This window comes from Pelodiscus sinensis, unplaced genomic scaffold, assembly GCF_049634645.1.
Source record: "Pelodiscus sinensis isolate JC-2024 unplaced genomic scaffold, ASM4963464v1 ctg115, whole genome shotgun sequence".
Taxonomy (NCBI): domain Eukaryota; kingdom Metazoa; phylum Chordata; order Testudines; family Trionychidae; genus Pelodiscus; species Pelodiscus sinensis.
This window is the reverse complement of record NW_027465943.1, coordinates 111,011-131,945: the sequence shown is the minus strand read 5'-3', so window position 1 is coordinate 131,945 and position 20,935 is coordinate 111,011. Positions and strand designations below refer to the sequence as shown.

The following is a 20,935-nucleotide window of genomic DNA, read 5'->3' as shown; positions in this document are numbered from 1 at the left end:
TGGTCGACAGAGAGGGTCTGTCTAGGGTTTTGACAGGGTTCTGTTGACAGAACGCGGCAGTTTTGTCGATGGCAGTAAACCTCATTCCACGAGGAATAACACCTTTTGTCGACAAGAGTTCTGCCAACAGAAGGCGTTATTGCATCAAGACTGTTCTTTGCGTCTACACTGTCATGTCGAGAAAGCGGCTTGCTTTGTTGACAGAACTGGCTGGAATCTAGACGCTCTTTGTCGACAGAAGCCTGTAGTCTAGACGGACCCAGAATGACCACGCTGAATGGTTGCTATCTTGCATGTCAGCTGTGATTGCTATGGACAGAGTGGCCACCTGGGCACCTGTGCATTTTCCTGGAGGCCTCTTCTTGCAAAAGAACTCCCTCTTCCCTGTCTACACACACCAATTCCCAAAAGGGCTCTTTGGAAAAGGGCTTCTTCCTTGTAGAGAGAGCATCAATGCCAGAAAAACCCCTCTGTGCTTTCCATTTACTATCAAAAGAATGCAATTACAGTGTGGATGTAAAGCAGGTTTTGTGGGGAAAATTGCCATTTTTCCAACAAAACTCTCTAGTGTAGACATACCCCCACATTGACTCTCTTGCGGGTGCCTGTGGGGTGAGGCTCAGGCCCGCACTTAGGAAAAGAGAAAAGCTCCCAATCTCCACGAGGCCAGCCCTGAACCAGGCTTAGCTTAGGTTCAGGGCTGGCCTCATGGAGATTGGGAGCTTTTTTGCATATTTTTTGGCTAAGGCCAAACACATTCAGGTTACATCTACACTATGAGTTTTCTCAGCAAAAAATATGCTAATGAGGGACGTGCCAGTGTAGACAGCTGCAAAAACTTGCCAGTCTAGACACAGCCGAGATGAAGCCGGATTGTAGATGTAGTCAGCATACCAGAGACACCCTGCTCCTCAACCACAGCTGGTCCCAGATGGCAGCAGAGGGTCTCTGGCTTCTTACTGGTAGCCTAGCTCTGCTGTAGGCTGCTCCCCTGCTGACCCTAGAGTGCGTCCCAGGCAGGGCTGGGTGTGTGGGGTGAGTCCTGCAGCCCGACCCGGCCCGGCTCTGCCCTGCAAGGGGGAAGTGGGGACCCAGCCCTGCCAGGGGCAGCTCCGCCTGGCGACCGATGACGCTGCCCAGCCCCGGTGCTGATTGGCCCCTGGGCGCGGGGGCCCGATCCCTGGCCCGTGGGGGGGGGGGGAGCGGGGCAGAGCCGGGCTCAGGCTGGGGGGGCCCAGCACTCCCCAGATCTCTCCCTGCGGCGCAGCCATGGGGCCGGGTGGGACCCTGGGGGCTGGGAGCCGCTGGGTGGGGGCCCTGCTAGTGACACTGGCGCTGCTGGGACCCCCCCTGGCCCAGGGCACGGAGCCCCCACGTGAGTAGAGAACCCGGCGACCCCTGGGGCCCCCAGGCAGGGCTGGGTGTACGGGGGGGGGTCAGACCCCGGTGACCCCTGGGTCCCCCCAGGCAGGGCTGGGTGTACGGGGGGGGGTCAGACCCCGGTGACCCCTGGGTCCCCCCAGGCAGGGCTGGGTGTACGGGGGGGGTCAGACCCCGGTGACCCCTGGGTCCCCCCAGTCAGGGCTCGGTGTACGGGGGGGTCAGACCCCGGCGACCCCTGGGTCCCCAAGGCAGGGTTGGGTGTACGGGGGGGGGGGGTCAGAGCCCTGGGCCCCCCAGGGAGGGCTGAGTGTGCGGTGGGGACACGTTGGGGGGGGGGGAGCCGTTTCCTTCTATTCCCTACCCCGTCTCTGTGCCGCTCCCCCGCTCGGTGTGACCGGTCTCTCGCCGGGGAGCCGGGCGGGCCGCAGCGGGTCGGGAGGTCTCGAGTCTCCCTGCCCCCAGCCCGGGGTCCCAGGCGGCGGGTCCGTGAGCGGCGCGTCCCTCCCTGCCCCAGGGCGGTTCCTGTACCAGTTCAAGCCGGAGTGTCACTTCTCGAGCGGCCCGGAGCAGATGCGGTTCCTGGCGCGCTGGATCTACAACCGGGAGCAGTTCGTGCACTTCGACAGCGAGGTGCGGGAGTTCGTGGCGGACACGGAGCTGGGCCGGCGCCAGGCCGAGTACTGGAACAGCCAGCCCGACCTCCTGGCGCGGTTTCGGGCCGAGGTGGACACGTTCTGCCGGTACAACTACGGCGTGGGCAAGCCTTTCACCGTGGACCGGAGAGGTGTGTGTGTGGGGGGGGGGGGGCGAGCGGCTCCTGTGCCGGGGAGGGGGAGGGGCCGAGGCAGCAGCCGCGGGTCGCTCAGAGGCAGGTGGGGGAGGGAACAGGGCCCGCGCGTGGGGGAGTCTCCTGGGGGTCCCGACCCCCCCCCTCCGCCCCAGCGCCCCACTCACACCCCCAGGGCAGACCTCTCCTCTAGCCCCCTCGCCCCCTGCTGGGCTGGGGATGGGTGGGGGGCAGGATTCCCCTCCCCTCGGAGTCCCCCTGCCCAGCGATTGGCCGCAGCGCCTGGTCCCTGGCCTGACACCCTGAGCCCTGGGGTCAGACAGCCCCCGGCTGGACACCACTCCCCTGGGGCCCTCTCACCACACCAGGGAATGGGGCAGGAGGGAACCAGACACGGGGCGCAGGGAGCTGGGGGGCTGGGCCCTGTCCCTGGAAGGGAACCCCAGAGCCTCTGAGCCCCGCTCTTCCTATGGCCCTTTATCAATTAATATCTCCCCCCCCCCAGTGCAGCCCCAGGCGACGGTGTACCCCTCGGGCTCGGGCCCCCAGCCCCACCCCCACCTGCTGGTGTGCGCCGTGACGGGCTTCTACCCCGGCGTGGTGGAGGTGACGTGGCTGAGGAACGGGCAGGAGCAGACGACCGGGGTGGTGTCCACGGAGCTGCTGCAGAACGGAGACTGGACCTTCCAGATCCTGGTCATGCTGGAGATGAGCCCCCGGGCCGGGGACGTCTACACCTGCCGGGTGCAGCACGTCAGCCTGCCCGGCCCCCTGGAAGTGCGCTGGGGTGAGAGCCTGGGTCAGCCGGCCCCACGCGTAAAGCCCCGCCCCCTGGCCGTGGGTCAGCCAGCCCCACACGTACAGCCCCGCCCCCTGGCCGTGGGTCAGCCAGCCCCACACGTACAGCCCCGCCCCCTGGCCGTGGGTCAGCCAGCCCCACACATACAGCCCCGCCCCCTGGCCGTGGGTCAGCCAGCCCCACACGTACAGCCCCGCCCCCTGGCCGTGGGTCAGCCAGCCCCACACGTACAGCCCCGCCCCCTGGCCTTGGGTCAGCCGGCCCCACACATACAGCCCCGCCCTCTGGCCGTGGGTCAGCCAGCCCCACACATACAGCCCCACCCCCTGGCCGTGGGTCAGCCAGGCCCGCACGTCCCAGCCCCGCCCCCTGGCCGTGGGTCAGCCAGCCCCGCACATCCCAGCCCCGCCCCCTGGCCATGGGTCAGCCAGCCCCACACATCCCAGCCCCGCCCCCTGGCCGTGGGTCAGCCAGCCCCACACAGCCCAGCCCGCCCCCTGGCCGTGGGTCAGCCAGCCCCACATGTACAGCCCCGCCCCCTGGCCCTGGGTCAGCCAGCCCCACACGTACAGCCCTGCCCCCTGGCCGTGCACTGGGTTAAGGGCCTGGGGGTCAGTCAGACAGGCCCCGGGGCCCCTGGCTCTGAGCAGCCGGGGCTGGTCCCTGCCCAGAGGGGACCCGGGGCCCCTGGCTCTGGCCGGCCGGGGCTGGTCCCTGCCCAGAGGGGACCCGGGGCCCCTGGCTCTGGCCGGCCGGGGCTGGTCCCTGCCCAGAGGGGACCTGGGGCCCCTGGCTCTGGCCGGCCGGGGCTGGTCCCTGCCCAGAGGGGACCCGGGGCCCCTGGCTCTGACCAGCTGCCCGTCCCTGTCCCCCAGAGGCGCAGTCGGACTCGGCCAGGAGCAAGATGCTGACGGGCGTCGGGGGCTTCGTGCTGGGGCTGATCTTCCTGGTGCCCGGACTGGTCGTCTACCTGAGGAACAAGAAAGGTGGGGGGCTGCGGGGGAGGGGGCACCACAGGGTTTCAGGGGGAATGTTGGGGGGGCTCCAGAAAAGCTGGGCATGGCTGCAGACTCCCGCCCCCCCAGGGTCTGCTCCAAGTCAGGCAGGGGCCTCCTGGCTTCTAGTCCCCTGAGGCAGGGCAAGGACAGAGCAGGGCCGTGGGGGTCCCAGGGCCAGGCTGGGGGGGTCTCACTCTCCCCTCCTTCTGCATGGACTGGGAATCACAGTGTCAGTGGGGGGGGGGGTTATCCCCAGGCCTCAGCCGGGGGGGCTGGGATCTCAATGAGGGGAGATCTGGGTGGTTAACCCCAGGTGTGGAGCCAGAGGGGGGCTGGCTGCCGGGGGAGGGGCAGTCCCTGCTGTGGGGCAGGGTGGGGCTCTGACCCCAGGAACCGGCTCCCCCTGCCCAGGGCTCTGACCGTGTCTCTCTGTTTTTCAGGGCGCCCCGTTCCCCAGCCTGCAGGTAACTTCCATCTCCCTTCCGTTAAACCTTCTCCCCCCACACCACTGGGCTCAGAGGCCTGGGGTGCCCCTGGGGCTGCTCCTGCCCCCGGGGCCCTGGCACCGCCCGGCTCAGCCCCTGGCAGCTGGGCAAGGGGGCGCTGGCACCACGGGGGAGGGGCTGCAGCTCCCTGGGTCCTGGTTCCAGCCGATCCCCGAGCTGCCCCCGGGGGCAGAGAACCCGGGTCCTGCCGGGCAGAGTCACTGGGGCCCTGGGCCTGGCGGAGACAATCCCCCTGTAACGGGGGGGGGGGGGGGGGCGTTCACTCTGGTGCCCCTGGGCCCACTCTGTGGGGCAGTCGCTGGGTGCTGGGTTGGGCTGGGGGTGCCCCCTGCTGGCCTGTGCTGCTCTGCAGAGACTGGGGGGGGGGGCAAATAGGCCACGGCCCAGCCACTTCTCACCCGGCCAGGGGAAGGGGTGTGAACAAGGGAAGGGGGGTGGTGACCGGGGGAGGGGGAAGGGGGGGGTGACCGGGGGGTGGGGGAAGGGGGGGTGACCGGGGGGTGGGGGAAGGGGGGGTGACCGGTGGCTGGGGAGGGGGCTGTGGAGGGGGAAGAAGAGGGAAGCAGACCTAGGACAGGGCAGGGCTTCAGGGGCCTGTGACCCCCCCCCCCCGGGTACTAGGGCTGTCGGCCTGTCCCCCTGTGCCTACATTGAACCTGCCTCGGGCTTTATCGCTGGGAAGCAACAAAACCAGCTACTCCACTGCCTGGCACAGGCACACCTGGCTGCGGATGGGGGTGCAGGGTGGACGCGCCAGCACCCGCCCCCGTCCCGCCAGCCCCACGGCCGGGTCTGACGTCTCCCCCTCTCCCGCAGGGCTGCTGAACTAGGCCCTGGGGTCGGATCCCCCACCCAGCAGGAGCGTCCGTCTGTCCCAGCACCGCGCCCAGCCTGGAGAACGCAGAACCGGGGCCAGGCCCTTCCCATCGCCGACTGCTCCCCTCTCTGCCCGGCTCCAGCCCCCGCTGCCCCCTGGGACCCGCCCCTGCCCCTCGGTCCCAGCAGGGCCCTGGAGACCCCGCCTGCGACACCCCCGCCCAGCCCCTGTTCCCCCTGGGACCCGTCCCTGCCCCTCAGTCTGGGGGACCCCTCCTGCGACACCCCCGCCCAGCCCCCGTTACCCCCCGGGACCCATCCCTGCCCCTCAGTCTGGGGGACCCCTCCTGCAACACCCCGCCCCATGGCCGCTCTCACTCCCCCTGCCACCTTTGGGACCCCACCGCAGATGCTGCCCCACGGCCGGGGGGGAATCCGGACCCGGCTGCTGTTGTCACTGCTGCCCCCGAATAAACCATCCCAGCCCCTGCTGGCTCCCTGCTCCCTGCGACCCTGGGCCGGGCGGGGGCATGGGGGGCTCTGTCTGTCTGGGAGGGGTCTGGGCAGGGGCAGATCTGACGGGGGAGGGGTAGGAGTCCAGGGGTGGCTGTGGGGGAGGCTGTGGGCTCCCTGCCCCTGTGCAGACAGTTCCTGTTTCCAGCGCCCCCCCACAACCCATCCCAGCCCCGCTCCTGCCCCCCACGTTCCTCCAGCTGCTCACCACAGTCTGGGTCCCCCCCCCCCAGTCTAGCACCAGCGCGAGGCTCCGGGTTGCCCACAGCTCCTCCCAGGCCTGTCCCGGCACCCACAGAGGGTGAACGCCCGGGTGCTCCCTCCCTCCACTGGGGGTGGGGGACAGGCAGAGACAGATGGGTTCAGCTTTTCCTGCACGTGGCTTCACCTCCCCCCGGCCCCCAGCGCCCTCAGCTCCTGGCCCCCCAGCTCTGCCCAGCGCCCGGTGAGACAGGCCGGGTGGGGTGACGGGGGGAGCTGCTCATCCCGGCCCCCTCGGGCTGTTTGTGCCGCGGGGACACCGGCTTCCGCGGGGGGGTCAGGGCCAGGAACTTTCCCCCCAAAACCACCGACCGGCTGCTGGCTGCATCCGGGCCTGGCCCTGCCTCGCGCCTGCTCTGGGCGGGGGAACCCACTCGGCAGGTTGGGAGCTTTAGGGAGTGGGCAGGGCAGGGGGCAGGAAGAGGAAGGGCAGGGCCTGGGGTAGATGGCCGGGGGTCCCAGGCCTGCACCTCCCCACAGATGACCCTGAGAACTTGACAAGGTGACGAGAGAGGCCACAGAAAGGCATCTGTGCTTGAAAGTCTAAGTCATTAAGGGCCCATCGTTCTTGTCCTAAAGCCCCACCCCAGAGGTGGCTGCATTTCAGTGGGGGGGGCGGGACTCAGCTCCAGTGCTGTGGGGCTGCAAAGCACTTTGGGAGCCTGGCGGGGAGCAAGCCAGAAAGCTGGGAACTGTGGCCTTGCAGCACCTCTCAGCTGCCCTTGTGGGCTGTCCCCTCAGGAGGGGACCAGTGGGGCGGGTGGGAATCCGTGTGGGGGATCCTGGCCTGCTACCGGCCAAGGTGCCCCCCCAGCCAGGGAGTCTCCTCTCTCCAGGCCCCCCACAGCCCAGCCCCGCCCTGCTCCTGCCCCTCCCCTCCCAGCTATTCACCCTCCTGCCGCTCCCCACAGTCTGGGTCCCAGCGCGCTGTGGGGCAGCCATGGCCGTCCCATGGCCCAGACGAGCCAGCCCAGGGCACCAGGCCCCAGATTCCACCCAGCTCTGAGCGCGGCCCCTGCTGCCCCGGCCTTGGAGTGCGGCCCCGTCGCTGGGGGGGCAGGGCGGTGCCCCCTGGAGCTGCACTGAAGGGCCGGGTGGGGGAGAGGAGCAAGGGAAGGGCCAGGGCAGGGTGAGGGGTGGCTGGGCCAGGGGCCAGGGCTGGGACAGGGGGCGTTACAGTCCAGGGCCGTGACGCCAGCGTGTGCAGGTGCCTGGCGAGACGTTTCGCTGACGCCGCACCCGGGAAAGGGGAAACGCTCGGGGGGGTGTCACCTCCTGCCCCGGGGGGGGACACATGGGCTCTGCATCCCTGGGATGGGTCTGACCCCCACGGCCCCAACATCCAACACCCCCCCCCCGTTCACTGCTCCATGACGCCAGGCCGGGGCCACTCTCACCCTAGCCCCGCGTCACTGCTTCTCTGTGCCTCAGTGACACCGGGTCCCGGGGGAGGGTTCGTGGGCCAGGGACTTTCCACCCAAACCCGCCTCCCCCACAGCCCAGCTGCCATCTGGGGGCCCAGCCCCCTGCCCGCAGGGGAGACACCGCGCCGCCGAGGAGAGACCTGCACCTGTCGGAGGCGGCTGGTGTCAGACGTCACAGGGTGGATACTGGGACGTGCTGGGCAGGCCGTACACTGTGTGTGGGCTGGGGGTGACCCCTACTGGCCTGTGTCTGTAGCACTGCCCAGCGGGGGGTCCCCGAGGAGCCTGGGATCACGCAGACAGTCACCCCACCGGTTCCTACCTGTTGAGGGCAGGGATGGAACAAGAGCAGGGAGTGTGGGGGGAAGGGGCAGGTTTGTGCTGGGAAACATGAAGCGAGGAGTCTAAGCTGGGGGCTGAGGGTTGAGGGGAGATGGACCCCCCACCCCAAGGGGTCTGAGGCATCCTGGCCCTGACTCCGGTACCCACATCGCGTCTGTGCTGGGCCGTGTCCTGGAGGAGCAACAAACCCCCCTGTTCTACCGGCCGGGGGAGTCTGTTCTGGCTGCTACGGGGGTGCAGGGTCAGGGGGACCCCGATGCGCCGTCACAGATACAACCCAGGATCCTGGCTCCCAGCCCCTGCTCTCCACACACAAGCACAGGGCGGGGGGGGGGCTGTCTCTCGGGGACTCCGTCAGAGGAATGGGGCCGGGGCCGAGGGAGGGGTCCTGGCTGGGGAGGTGGCTTGGGGGATCTGGGGCTGGGGGTGCAGATGGAGAGGAAGGTGGAGCTCAGGGACACAGCCCCCCCAGCCAAGTAGAATGCTTGGGCCTTGCCGTGGTGGGTTCTGGGGAATCCAGGGGTAATTTCCAGAGGGGAACCCCCCTCTTCACAAGAAATCAGGCACGTGCTGCATTTCCTCTCTGGATTCCCCTGCCCTGCCTTGTTCTGCCGCCTGCCCCCGGAGCTATAGGGGTTGGGTGCTGCTGTGGGGTGAGCACAGCGCCCTCTGGTGACAGCTCAGAGACAGACACACGGATGTGGCGTCCCACACGCAGGTTCTGGGGGCGCTGTTAGAGGGTGAAACCAGGCAAATCCCTTGGGGTCTGTCTACATTGCATTCCTCCTTTGAGAGAGGAATGCAAATGCAGACAAATGAAATTGCAAATGAAGGGCGGATTTAAATTTCCCCTGCTTCATTTGCATATTCACGGCCGGCCGCTTTTCCAAAATACTGTAGTTCGAGAAAAAAAAGGTTTATTCCAAAAAGAAACCTTCTTTCGAAAGAACCCTTAAACCTCATTAGGTCGTTTGTCTGCATTTGCTTCCGCTCGCAAAGGACTGTAATGTAGACATACCCTTAGCACCATTGTGCGACGTTCTGGGATTGGGAGGTGAACGTAGGAATCACTGTCGCCACCGCGGGTCTGTGTTTGCACCAACCCTTGTGCACAGTGGGCTGGGGGAGGGGGGGTATGGTGCACGCTGACGATTCACTGAGTCTGTTTGCACAGCTCCTACGCACGTGTCACCCATGTGTGTGCAGGCTGGGTGCTGGCTCCATGCTTGCGTGTTAAATGTTTGCTTCTGGGAGACACCAACACACGGTGCCCGCCTAGTGGGGCAGAGCAGCCAGCCCAGGGACCAGCCGCACTTGACTGACAATGCACCTCGAGTGGGGCCGATCCGCATCTGAGGCCCGTCCCTTGGAACAGCCAGACCAGGCTGCAGAGAGGGCCCTGGGGGGGTCCCCCATTTGTCTTCACTCAGCTCATCCCTTCAGGAGCTTCTGTAACAATGTCAACGCTCAACCCTCTTCCTTCCATCCCCGTCCCCGTCCCCATCCCCATTCCTTTCTTCCTTCCTTCCTTCCCCATCCCCGTCCCCATTCCTTTCTTCCATCCTACCTTTCATCTTTTCTTTCTTTCATAAACCTTTACATTTTAGCTGCTAAAGTTCTGGCCCAGCGAGCTCTTTTGGGTAAGATCTCAGGTAGAAATTGTCCTGGGACTGTGGCTGGGCCTTAGGGATTGGATGAACCAGTTTGGAGGTGGTGACATTGGTTTTATAGCCGTTCCCCTGTCTGAGGGAGGGCTGGGGGGCACGGGGAGCACTAGGGTGTCTGAGGGGAGGTGGGGGGATGGGTTATAACCTCTCCCCTGTGTAAGGTGGAGCTGGGGGGGGGGCACAGGGAGCACTGGGGTGTCTCAGAGGAAATGGGGGATGGGTTATAACCTCTCCCCTGTGTAAGGGGGGCTGGGGGGGCCCAGGGAATACTGGGGTGTGTGAGGGGAGGTGGGGGATGGATTATAACCTCTCCCCTGTGTAAGGTGGAGCTGGGGGGCACAGGGAACACAGGTGTGTGAGGGGAGGGGAGGGATTGGCTTTATAGCTGCTCCCCTGTGTGAGGGAGGACGGGGGGCACAGGAAACACTGGGGTGTCTGAAGGGATTTGCTTGTGTGACTCCTTGCTGGCCATTGCAGCAAACAGAGGTGCTTGAGGGGTGGTGATTGGTGCCATACATAGGGGGACCCCAGGCTGTGGCTGTCAGTGGGCCTGGTTCTGAGCCTTTCCCCCTGGTTTGACAATCCCGGGCATGTCACCCAGAGCCCACTGGCTTACACAGGCGGCTGCCGGGCCTGGCTATGGGGGCTAGGCAGAGCGGGGTGCGGGGGGTCCTAGCGCAGCTCCTGGCAGGGGTAGGGCCAGGTCCCGATGGGGCCGGTGGGGGCTGCCTGCTGGCCGGGCGCCAGTCCCAGGAGCGGTGGGTCTGTGCCCAGCCCGGGCTGGCCGACGTCCTGTCTCTGCTGCAGGCACAGGCAGACCCCGCCCGATGTGCATGTGTCAGACCCATGCCTGGTGAGTTTGGCTGGGGGGGGGGGGGGACTCTTTCCAGGCAATGGGGCAAACCCAGGTCTGGGGTCTCCACCAGGCTCTGGGGTGGCCTCCCCTCCCCCAGTTCCCTGCAGTCCTCACACAGGCCTGCCGGGGTGGGGTGCGGACAGGGGCCCCTGCAGCCAGGTGGATCCCAGGGAGATGCCAGCTGTGCCTAGCGGCCGTGGGCAGAGCAGAGCCGGCCGGGGGGCTGGGCTCTCACCCTGCACTGGGCCTGCTCCCTGGGCATTGGGCCCCCCGGGGCCCCACCGATGGACTTGCCAGACACCATGTCAGGACGTGTCCCCCCTCCCCTCCCCCGCAACTGCTGGCAGGAGAGGGAGCCGGGCTGTGGAGCTGGGGGAGATGTGCTGGTGGGGGGGGGAGGGGCAGGGGAAACGCCTTCCAGGAGGCAGCGAGAATGGTGTGTCTGGGGCACCTGGGTTGTTCCTTCAGTCGGCAGCCCAGCCTGAGACTGTGACAATGAACCCCCCCCCTCGCCAGCTCCTCCCCCAGATCCCCCCCCGCACCAGACCCACCCGCCCTGGGGCCCTCAGTTACGCACCCACCCCCCGTGGGACGCAGGAGCGGTACAGACCCCGGCGCTCAAGCCAGTCTGGGGGGGCAGCCTGGGGTGTGGCCGGGAAGACGTGCAGCCAGGACAAGCCAGTGCAAGGCTGGTCGCAGGGATTTGGGGCTGAGTACGCGGGAGGCCGGGCCAAGCAGAGCCCCCTGGGTTCTGGGAGCCCTCGGGACCTTTCAGAGGCCCGGAGCCCCGGCTGGTGCCAATTCTGGGGATCCCCAGACCCATAGCCCCCTCCCCCCCGCACACAGAGCCCAGTGGGGCATTGCTGATTCACGTCGCTGGGCTCCAGGGCCCCGGGTCCCACCTCCCATGGCCATGGCCCCACAAGCGACGGGCCCTTCATCACCACAGCCCGTGTCGGCAGATGAGACTGGGTCTCCAGGAGCCCTGCAGCAGGACCCCCGGGAGTATCCCAGGCACAGACAGTCTGGCTCTGTCTCCATGCTCAGGAACGGCTCAGCCCCGCTCTGGGATGTGGGGAGGCTGCCCCAGGCCCTCCCTCTGCTGGGGGCTGGAAACAGGTTCCCTGCCAGGCTCACCTGCTCCGGGCAAGTCCCCCCCACTGGGTGTGTCTTCCTGCCACGTGTGTCCCGTCTACGTGGCCACAGAGCGCCCGGAGCCCCCAGTGCCATGCTCAGCCGCCCCCTGTACGTCAGCCCCCCACCCGAGCAGCCTGGCAGCCCTTCTCCAGCCCATCATCCGTCCAGGGGCACTACCCCGGCCACCCAGCCCAGCTCTGCACTGGACTCGCTGGTGCACAACGTCTCGCCCCCTGGCATGTGGCTGCACCACACACCGGCCCATCGGGCTGCCGAGGGAGGTGGCCTGGGTCTGCACAGTGGGGGGAGGGGTGCATAGGCGCCCGTTTTCCTGGGGGGTGAAGGAACACAGAGCGATGACCAAAGCCCCAGGCTGGGGACAGGCGCGCAGAACGAACAGCCCCCCAAAGCAGCACAATTCGAGCAGATATATTACAATGAAACTTCCCCAATTACTTACAAAATTACACCGGCCGCCGGCCCAGCACCGGGGGCGCCCCGCCTCTGGACTCCTGCCCAGTAAAGGCCGGCGCCCCGTGAGTGTCCGACGGCCCCCAGCAAATCAGCGGGAGCCCCCCAGCCCCCGGCCCGGCAGCGGGAGTCACAATCCGCTGCAGGGCGCTGGCCTGGGAGTGTCCCCAGCCTTAAATAAGAGAATTAATTTAACATAGAACCATAAAAACAGAGTCCTTCTCCGTGCTCCTCGCCTTCTGCCACGGGGTGGGGGGGGGGCTTTTAAATACACCCAGAGCAACAGGGACTTGCAAAGGGCTGGGGGGGGGGCTGAGCCCTGGGGGGATGTTAATCAATTGGGTGTGTTCGGTATTTTAACTGACAGGGAGGGGAGGGAGAGCACATGAGGGGGTCTGGCAGGGAAGGGCCCTGGAGCCCTGCCCACAGCAATTAACACTAATTAGTACCATGGGGAAGGGGGAGGGACACCCCTCCTTTGTGATTGATTAGCCCGGGGGGGTAGGGGAGTGGTGTCCCCAGGCAGATGAACATTTCTCCTTCCTTTGGGGGGGGGCTGCAGCCCAGGGATGGGGATAAGGAATGGGGCTAAGGGACCGGAAGCGTTGGAAGCCTGGACCAGAAGCACCCTGTGACACATGTCAGCACCACGGAGAGGGGAGCCGGGAGCGCTCGGGGGTTCACCCAGCTCGTCTGCCTATGGCACTTCCGGGCACAGAGGAGCCGGTCGCTCCGCTACAGTTAATTAACTCTGGTTCGCTCCCAATGTTCCTGGGGCGTGAATGGCTTTGCTCCCTGGCCGGAGGGGAACAGGGGGACCCGGTTCCACCATTTCTGAGTGGCTCCGGCCACGGCTGACATCCGAGGGGACGGGGTTGGGGACATACGGAGGGGATCCTGGGGAATTCGGGACCCGTGGGCTCTGAAGGGTGTCGCTGGGGCACTCTGGGAGCTCTGGCTGGAGGAGCATGGGAGGGGAGGTGTGGGGCTCTGAGGTATCCAGCCAGGCATTGGCGTAACTGTCCTCTCTCCCTACACATTACAATACAGATGGGCTCTGGACGGTGACGTCCCTTTGGGTTCTCTCTCTGGGCCCTGGGCCCCGCTAGAGGTGGCAGCGGGCGTGGCGGTCTCAGTGGCTGTGGCTGGTCGTGGTGTGTCCGTCTGTCCCTCGGGGAGGTAAGTCCCGTAGCCTTGCTGCTTGGGAGTGGTGGGGCCCGGGCCAGGCTGGGACGGTCCCCCAGGGACCAGGGCAGGACTCTCAGGGCTTCGGTCCTAGCCCAGGAAACAGACGGGTCCCACCTCGAACCCAAACTTCTGGTTGGGCTCGCCAAAGTCCGTGACGCGGACGTCCAGCAGGGGGAGCTGCTCCACCCGGGGCGTGTTCACCTCCAGCACCGTCCGGTCGGGGCCCTTCCGCAGCTGCAGGGAGAGGATGGGAAGGGTCAAGCTGCGGGGTCAGCAGCTCCGGGGGCTCCCCTGGGGAACCTCTCTTCTCGTGGGGGTCTAGGCTCTGCCCTCTGTCCCTGGCCTGGACACGGCCTCCCTCCCCCCAGCTGTCCTATCCATCCCATCCCTCCAGCCGGCCCTGGTGTTGTCCGTCTCTTCCTGTGTTTGGTGCAGCCCTCTGTCTGTCTGCTCCTGGGCCTCCAGCATCCCTCTGTCTGTGCCTGTGACTGTCTATTGCTGCCCCGGCATGTCTGTCGGTCTGTCCATTGCTCCCCCAGTGTATGCATCCATCTCTCCATCCTTCCTTCCCTCGACTCCAGTGTGTCTGGCTGGTTGGTCACCCAGCTGCCCCTCTGCATATCCATCATTATTCTCTCTACTGTGTGATGCTATCTGACTACAATGTGACCATATGGCTCCCTGCTGCCACCCTGCTCAGTCCTGCATTGGCCACCAGTCTCCTACAATGGCTGTTGGGTGAGGCGTCTGTGGACGTGCCAAGTGAAGTGTCTGTTTCTCCCATTCACAGGCCTGTACAATCTGTGTATCAGGAGTTGTAAGTATGGGCAATGTTGCGGTAGTCCCAGTATTTGCTTGGGGAAGACAGCAACAGATTCTGCCCAGCAACTGTAGACGGCCGGACAGTCCAGTGACCGGCAGCACTTGACTGACAATGCACCTCGAGTGGGGCCAATCCGTGTCCGAGGTACTTGACTGACAGTGCACCTCGAGCAGGGCCAATCTTCATCGGAGGCACTTGATTGACAATGCACCTCGAGTGGGGCCAATCCGCGTCCGAGGCACTTGACTGACAATGCACCTCAAGTGGGGCTGGGTGGGGCACAAGGAGCACTGGGATGTGTGAGGGGAGGTGGGGGATGGGTTATAACCTCTCCCCTGTGTGAGGTGGAGCTGGATGGGGCATCTCCCTCCCCTCTATTATATCTGTCCAGCCTTCCATCTGCTCTGCCCTCCCTCCATCCCTCCCCCATCTCCCCACCCTCCAGTCCTTCTCCCCACAGCATCTGTACCACCCCCGCCCTCCATCCCAATGTGTCCATCCCCACTCACCTGGCCCCAGGTTCCCATCTCTCCTCACCCCTCTCCCCAGTGTGTCCCTCCCCCTTGGCTGCCCCAGCCCACGCACCGCGCAGCCGTCCGTGAGAGCCTTGATGTAGGGGCTGTTGTCGAAACTCATGTCCTCCTCATTGGCGCCCCGCAGGCGGAGGGCGCGCTGGTGGTCCCCAGAGGCGGTGCTACGCCAGCCCACCGAGCGCTGGCAGTGGTAGGTGAAGTTCTGCCGGGCGGCCACGCTCAGCAGCCGCAGGAAGGTGAGCTGCACCACGCCCACTGGGCGCCCGTCCGCATCCACATACGAGAACTGGGGGGAGGGACACCATTAGGGGGAGAGGCATGTGGCAGCCACCTCCCTGCACCCCCCCACTCGGGGCAAGGTATGGGGAGCCCCTGCTGCTCCCAAGAGCAGGGTCTGTCGGGGGCACTTGGTGGGGAGCAGAGTCTGTACTCAGGGCATGGGGGCACCAAAGACTGTAAGAGATGGGCAGAGCCAAGGACAAATGGACAAGCAAAGCCAAGGATCAACATATGGACAGAGCTGAGGACAGACGAATGGACAGCTACAAGGACAGATGGATGGGCAGAGCCGAGGACAGACGGATAGACAGAGCTAACGACAGGCTCCCGTTCCCAGAGTCTGGCATGGATCTGACTCGGGGCTGGACAGGCATGAAAGAAGCGACTAATGGGGCAGATGACACTGCAGATGGGTCTAGGGATGAATTGATTCTAGGACAGGCTGGTGGGTGGATCTGATAGGGAGAGTCCAGGCAGCTGGTAGGTGAGGATCCAGACCCAGAGAGATACACCCAGGGGCTGGCACGGAGGGGCCAGGACTGACAGAGGAGTTTGAAGGATGGAAGTGTGGACATTAGCCATGGGAGGGGGGTAATCACCCAAGACCCCCCTGCACACCCCAGGTGCCAGCGGGGGGGCCGGTGTTGGACCCAGGGGGGGGCAGAATGGATCTGCACACATATACTCAGGTGGGGTCCATCTCTGGGGCTCACTCAGAGGGGTCCATCTAATTTCTTATGTCCGTGTGTGGAATGAATTTTGTTACGTGCACCAATACAAGGCTGACATGGAACACGCAGGGATATGCAAAGCATCACCTCAGTATGGGTGCACATGGATGATCTGTGGCAGGGTGGGGACTCGGTGGGAGTTTGGGGTGTGGGAGGGAACTCAGGGCTGGCGGGATGAGAGCTCCGGGGTAGGGCAGATGTTGAGGTGTTTGGGGTGCAGGAGGTGGCTCCAGACGGGGGAATGGAGGCCCGGAGCTGCTTCCCCACCAAGGAAGGGCTGGCCCAGAACACAGCCTGCCCCTGGGTTGCCGGAGCGGAGCTCTCACCAACCCGCAGCATCTCGGTGCATGGCAGCTCTGAGCCCCTGGGTGGGGCTGATCAGGCAGCTGTGGGACCGCACGGCTCAGAGGCAGCCCTGCTCAGGGCTACGTACGAGACCCACAAGCTGCGTTACTGGGGGGCCGGATCCCCAGCAGCCCCGCCCGGCACTCACCTTGCTGCCTTCCCGGAACTGGCTGAACCAGTGCAATGGCGTCTCCCCCTCCCACGCAGACATCTTGACCTGGCAGGGGAGACACAGAGAGACGGGTCTCGGGGGCGCCCCAGGCACACGGCACCCAGCTGGGAGCTGGGGTCGAGGCAGGGGCTAAACTCCCCCTCCAGCTGCGTGCCTGCCAAACCAGCCTGCGGCGGCTTGGGGGTCTCGTCACAGGGGAGAACCCAGAAGTCCAAGCTCCCACCCGCCCCAACCCTCCACACCCCACCCACCTACATGGACCCACCGGCCGCCACCCTGGGTGAGAACCTGCGTCCTGGCTCCCAGACGCCGCGCCCGCCACACTCACCGCCCGCGTCTCTGGGGTAGGGAAGAGGCAGGTCTCCCCGCCCACCTACTTGGACCCACCGGCCGCCACCCTGGGGTGAGAACCCACGTCCTGGCTCCCAGACGCCGCGCCCGCCACACTCACCGCCCGTGTCTCTGGGGCAGGGAAGAGGCAGGTCTCCCCGCCCGCCGAGAAGTCACAGTGCACCTTGAAGGAGTCCCTGGAGCAGCCCTCGTTGGGATCGATCCAGTACTTGCCTGGGGGGGAGGGGTGTCAGTGCACAAAGGATCTCCTTCGCTCCCCCTCCCCCCACTGAGCCACCCCACCAGCACGGCCCCTAGCACTGCCCTGGGGCCACGGCCACGGCCCCACTTCATGCCTCCTAGTGCCCCCTGGGGCCACGGGGCAGCCCTGCCTGCTAGGTGTGAGCTCCCCACTACCTCCACACTGCTTCCTGCCCCCCAGCACCTCCCTGGGGCCACGGGGCAGCCCTGCCTGCTAGGTGTGAGCCCCCCACTACCTCCACACTGCTTCCTGCCCCCTAGCACCTCCCTGGGGCCACGGGGCAGCCCTGCCTGCTAGGGATAGAATCACAGAGCACTAGGACTGGAGAGCCATCGAGTCCAGTCCCCTGCCCCCATGGCAGGACCAAACACTGATGAGCCCCCCACTACCACCACCCTGCTTCCTGCCCCCCAGCACCTCCTTGGGGTCATGGGGCACCCCTACCTGCCAGGGGAGAGCCCCCTGCCACCTCCACTCCACTCTCTGCCCCCTAGCTCCCCCCTGGGGCCATGGGACAGCCCTGCCTGCCAGGGGAGAGACCCCACTGCCTCAACCCCACTCCCTGCCCCTTAATGACCCCTGAGGCAATGGGGCAGCCCTGCCTTCTGGGGAGAGACCCCCATTATCTCCGCCCCACTCCCTGCAGCATGGCTCCCAGCAGCACCCTGGGACAATCAAGTCAGCCCTGGCTTCCAGGCGAGAGAGCCCCCCCCCCCCGGTGGCCCTGCCCCACAGCAAAGCCCCTAGTGCTGCCCCGTCTCCCATCGAGCCCAGCCCAGCACTCACCGTCAGGCAAGTCAGGGTGGCAAAGCCGCAGGTCCTGGCAGGTGCGGGCTGGGTTGTCCTGCGTGCCCATCGGGTGCTTCATCTGCTCAATCTCCCGACGGAGGGAGGTGAGGGAGCCGAAGATCTCCTCCACGCTGCCCGTGGGGCCGTGGGCCTCGTCCGCCGCCATCTCCTCCCCCTGCTCGCCCACCAGCTGGCTGGCGTCGATCGAACGCTTGCTCTTCTTGGGCAGCTGGATGGGCAGGGGCTGGATCACCTCCCCGGGGGGGCCCTGTGTGAGGGGTTGGATTTGGGGTGTGGCCAGGCAGAGCTTTCCCCACTCCCTGCGGGGTGCCCACCCCACGCCTCGTGCAGAGCAGGCCAGGTGAGAGCTTCCGCCTTGCTGAGTGTTTACGTGGCTCGTGGGATTTGGGTCACTGTCCTTAGGGGGACGGGCGCTGCCAGGATCCTTTAAACGTCTGCATCTGAGACCCGGCTGCAGGCATCGCCCGCCCACTGGGCAAGGCGACCCGCAGCACTTGACTGACAATGCACCTCGAGTGGGGCCGATCCACGTCCGAGGGGTGTCGCTGTGACCCTCCAGCCCAGCAAGGACCGAGTCACGCACGGACCGGCGCCATGCTCCTGTGACAAGCTCCATCTTGGGAGGTGCCTTCTCCTAGATAGAGCAAGGGGGTTCCCCCCACGTGGGCCAGGGCCCGGGGACTCCTCCATCTTGGTCATCACTTAGCTCATCACTGCGGGTGTGTCTAGACTACAAGGGTTTTTAAAAAAAAAAATCTCCCCTGCATCTAGACTGCTGCTGCGTTCATTAGAAAGCAAATTGAAAGACGGTGGCAGGTTTTTTTGACCACGAAAAACCTCGTTTTACGAGAAATGATGCCTTTTCTCGAAAGTGCTCCTTGGAAACAAGGCGCTATGCAATGCAAACTGGGCTTTTCTGGAAAGAGAGCACCCAGACTGCCTGGCTTTTCCAGAAGTGCTGCCTGGAGTCTAGACACGCTTTTTTGAAAGAGGCTTGTAGTCTACATATAGCCTGCAGGAGCAGCCCTGGTTCTAAGCAATTCACCCAGGTTTGACCCTTTCAGCCAGGCCCCCAGAAATGATTATTCCCTGCTCCAGCAGAGTACGGTAAGTGGGGTAGAGGGTGGGAGGAAGACAGGGCAGAAGGCAGGACACTGAGTGCGGGTGGAGGGGAGAAAGGGGAGAGATGGGGAAGTGGGCAGGGGCAGGAGGACGGTAGGGAGGAAGAGCAGAGGAAAGATAGGGGAGCAGATGGGGCAGGAGGCAAGGCAGGAGGACAGGAGGGAGGAGGAGCAGAGGACAGATGGGGGAGCAGATGGGGCAGGAGGCGAGGCAGGAGGACAGGAGGGAGGAGGAGCAGAGGAAACATGGTGGAGCAGATCAGGCAGGAGGCGGGGCAGGGGGACAGGAGGGAGGAGGAGCAGATGAAAGATGGGGGAGCAGATAGGGCAGGAGGGAGGAGGAACAGAGGAAAGATAGGGGAGCAGATGGGGCAGGAGGCAAGGCAGGAGGACAGGAGGGAGGAGGAGCAGAGGACAGATGGGGGAGCAGATGGGGCAGGAGGCGAGGCAGGAGGACAGGAGGGAGGAGGAGCAGAGGAAACATGGTGGAGCAGATCGGGCAGGAGGTGGGGCAGGAGGACAGGAGGGAGGAGGAGCAGATGAAAGATGGGGGAGTAGATGGGGCAGGAGAGGTGGCTGGACAAGGGCTGAGGCCGGGCAGGGCAGACAGCAGGCAAGTAACCAAACTGGGAAGGGAGATGGCCCCATGAGCAAGGGATGGAGGGTGCAGGCGGAGCGTAGGGACAGGCAGAGCCAGGCAGCAGGTCAAGGAGAAGCAAGGGGGGTCACTCACCGGGTGTCCGGGGGAGCCAGGGACACCTCGCTCGCCCTTGGGGCCGGCTTGTCCCTGGGGGAGAGAACAGAGCCATCAGCTGCCTGCAGGGCTGAGGGGGCGGGGGGCGCAGGGCACCCCATGACGGGGCTGCGTGGTCAGAACTTACTGTGGCTCCCTTCGCTCCCTTGGGACCTTCTGGGCCCTGCAAAGCAACCACGGGACAATCAGAGACACGGGGGGCTGGGAGGGGGACACTGGTGAGGGGCAGGCAATGAGGCAGCCCCCTTATAGGTAAGACTCAGATGGGGAAGGGGGTTACAGGTGCCTCTCAGGGGAGGGGAGGCAGGGGAAGGGGTGGGTCACAGAGGAAGGTCGAAGGTCACTCACGGGAAGTCCCGGGGGGCCAGCAGGACCAATGGGGCCAGTCGCACCAGGGATCCCCTGCAGGAACGAGAAGAGAGCGTGGACTTACAGGGAGAACAAGACCCCCCAGTTCATCCCAGAGCGCCATGGCTGGATTTTGCATGTGAACATTGTCACCCCCACGGTTGTGTGTTTGCATCCCATTGTGTGCACAGGGGCCAAGAGCGGAGTCCACCCAACGCCGATGCTCTGCTGGTTCTGTCCATTGGCTCATTCGTCTGCTTCAGGTTACGAGCATTGGTCTGTACTGAGAATCCAAGCGTTTGCCTCTGGGAGCTACCTACAGGTTCCCCCACCTAGCGCGGCCGCACGGCCAGCCCAGGGACCAGCCGCCCTTGACTGACAATGCACCTCGAGTGGGGCCGATCCGCACCTCAGGCCTGTCCCTGGGAACGGTCAGACCAGAAGGGGGCCAGGGCTGCTACGGACCGCGTCACACACGCCAGGTGACTTCCTCCTGTGACCAACTCCATCCTGGGAGGTACCGTCCCCCAGAGAGAGCCAGGGGTTGCAGAGAGGGCCCTGGGGTCCCTCCATTCGTCTGCACCCAGCTCATCACTCCAGGGGCAGCTGTGTGATGACCTGAGCCCGGAAGGGCGGCCGACCCGTCCTAGCACCGGGTGTACTCCCGACACTTCTAGGACAGGCGCTCCTTCCAGCTGTGTGATGACCTGAGGCCGGAAGGGCGGCCGACCCGTCCTAGCACCGGGTGTACTCCCGACACTTCTAGGACAGGAGTTCCTTCCAGCTGTGTGATGACCTGAGGCCGGAAGGGTGGCCGACCCGTCCTAGCACCGGGTGTACTCCTGACACTTCTAGGACAGGCGCTCCTTCCAGCTGTGTGATGACCTGAGGCCGGAAGGGTGGCTGAGCCGTCCTAGCACCGGGTGTACTCCCGACACTTCTAGGACAGGCGCTCCTTCCAGCTGTGTGATGACCTGAGGCCGGAAGGGTGGCTTAGCCGTCCTAGCACCGGGTGTACTCCCGACACTTCTAGGACAGGCGCTCCTTCCAGCTGTGTGATGACCTGAGGCCAGAAGGGTGGCTGACCCGTCCTAGCACCGGGTGTACTCCCGACACTTCTAGGACAGGCGCTCCTTCCAGCTGTGTGATGACCTGAGGCCGGAAGGGTGGCTTAGCCGTCCTAGCACCGGGTGTATTCCCGACACTTCTAGGACAGGCGCTCCTTCCAGCTGTGTGATGACCTGAGGCCGGAAGGGTGGCTGAGCCGTCCTAGCACCGG

At 65.2% G+C, this 20,935-nt stretch overlaps 2 protein-coding genes across 2 annotated transcripts in view; one reads left to right on the top strand and one right to left on the bottom strand.

Annotated features, from left to right (window-relative positions):
- Nucleotides 1-1,218: 1,218 nt before the first annotated feature.
- On the top strand, nucleotides 1,219-6,831 carry LOC142825291 (HLA class II histocompatibility antigen, DR beta 4 chain-like). Its single transcript, XM_075917118.1, has 6 exons — nucleotides 1,219-1,375; nucleotides 1,898-2,167; nucleotides 2,676-2,957; nucleotides 3,845-3,955; nucleotides 4,408-4,431; nucleotides 5,290-6,831. Exons 1-6 carry the CDS (start codon nucleotides 1,270-1,272, stop codon nucleotides 5,301-5,303), a joined length of 807 nt encoding a protein of 268 aa, XP_075773233.1. The 5' UTR covers nucleotides 1,219-1,269; the 3' UTR covers nucleotides 5,304-6,831.
- Nucleotides 6,832-11,897: 5,066 nt separating this feature from the next.
- The window catches only part of COL11A2 (collagen type XI alpha 2 chain), a 102,059-nt gene continuing 93,021 nt past the window's right edge, over nucleotides 11,898-20,935 (bottom strand). Inside the window, 8 exon segments of the mRNA XM_075917109.1 lie at nucleotides 11,898-13,382; nucleotides 14,557-14,790; nucleotides 16,008-16,076; nucleotides 16,483-16,595; nucleotides 17,410-17,680; nucleotides 19,288-19,341; nucleotides 19,436-19,471; nucleotides 19,657-19,710. Coding sequence (XP_075773224.1) covers nucleotides 13,236-13,382; nucleotides 14,557-14,790; nucleotides 16,008-16,076; nucleotides 16,483-16,595; nucleotides 17,410-17,680; nucleotides 19,288-19,341; nucleotides 19,436-19,471; nucleotides 19,657-19,710 — 978 coding nt within the window. The 3' untranslated portion in view covers nucleotides 11,898-13,235.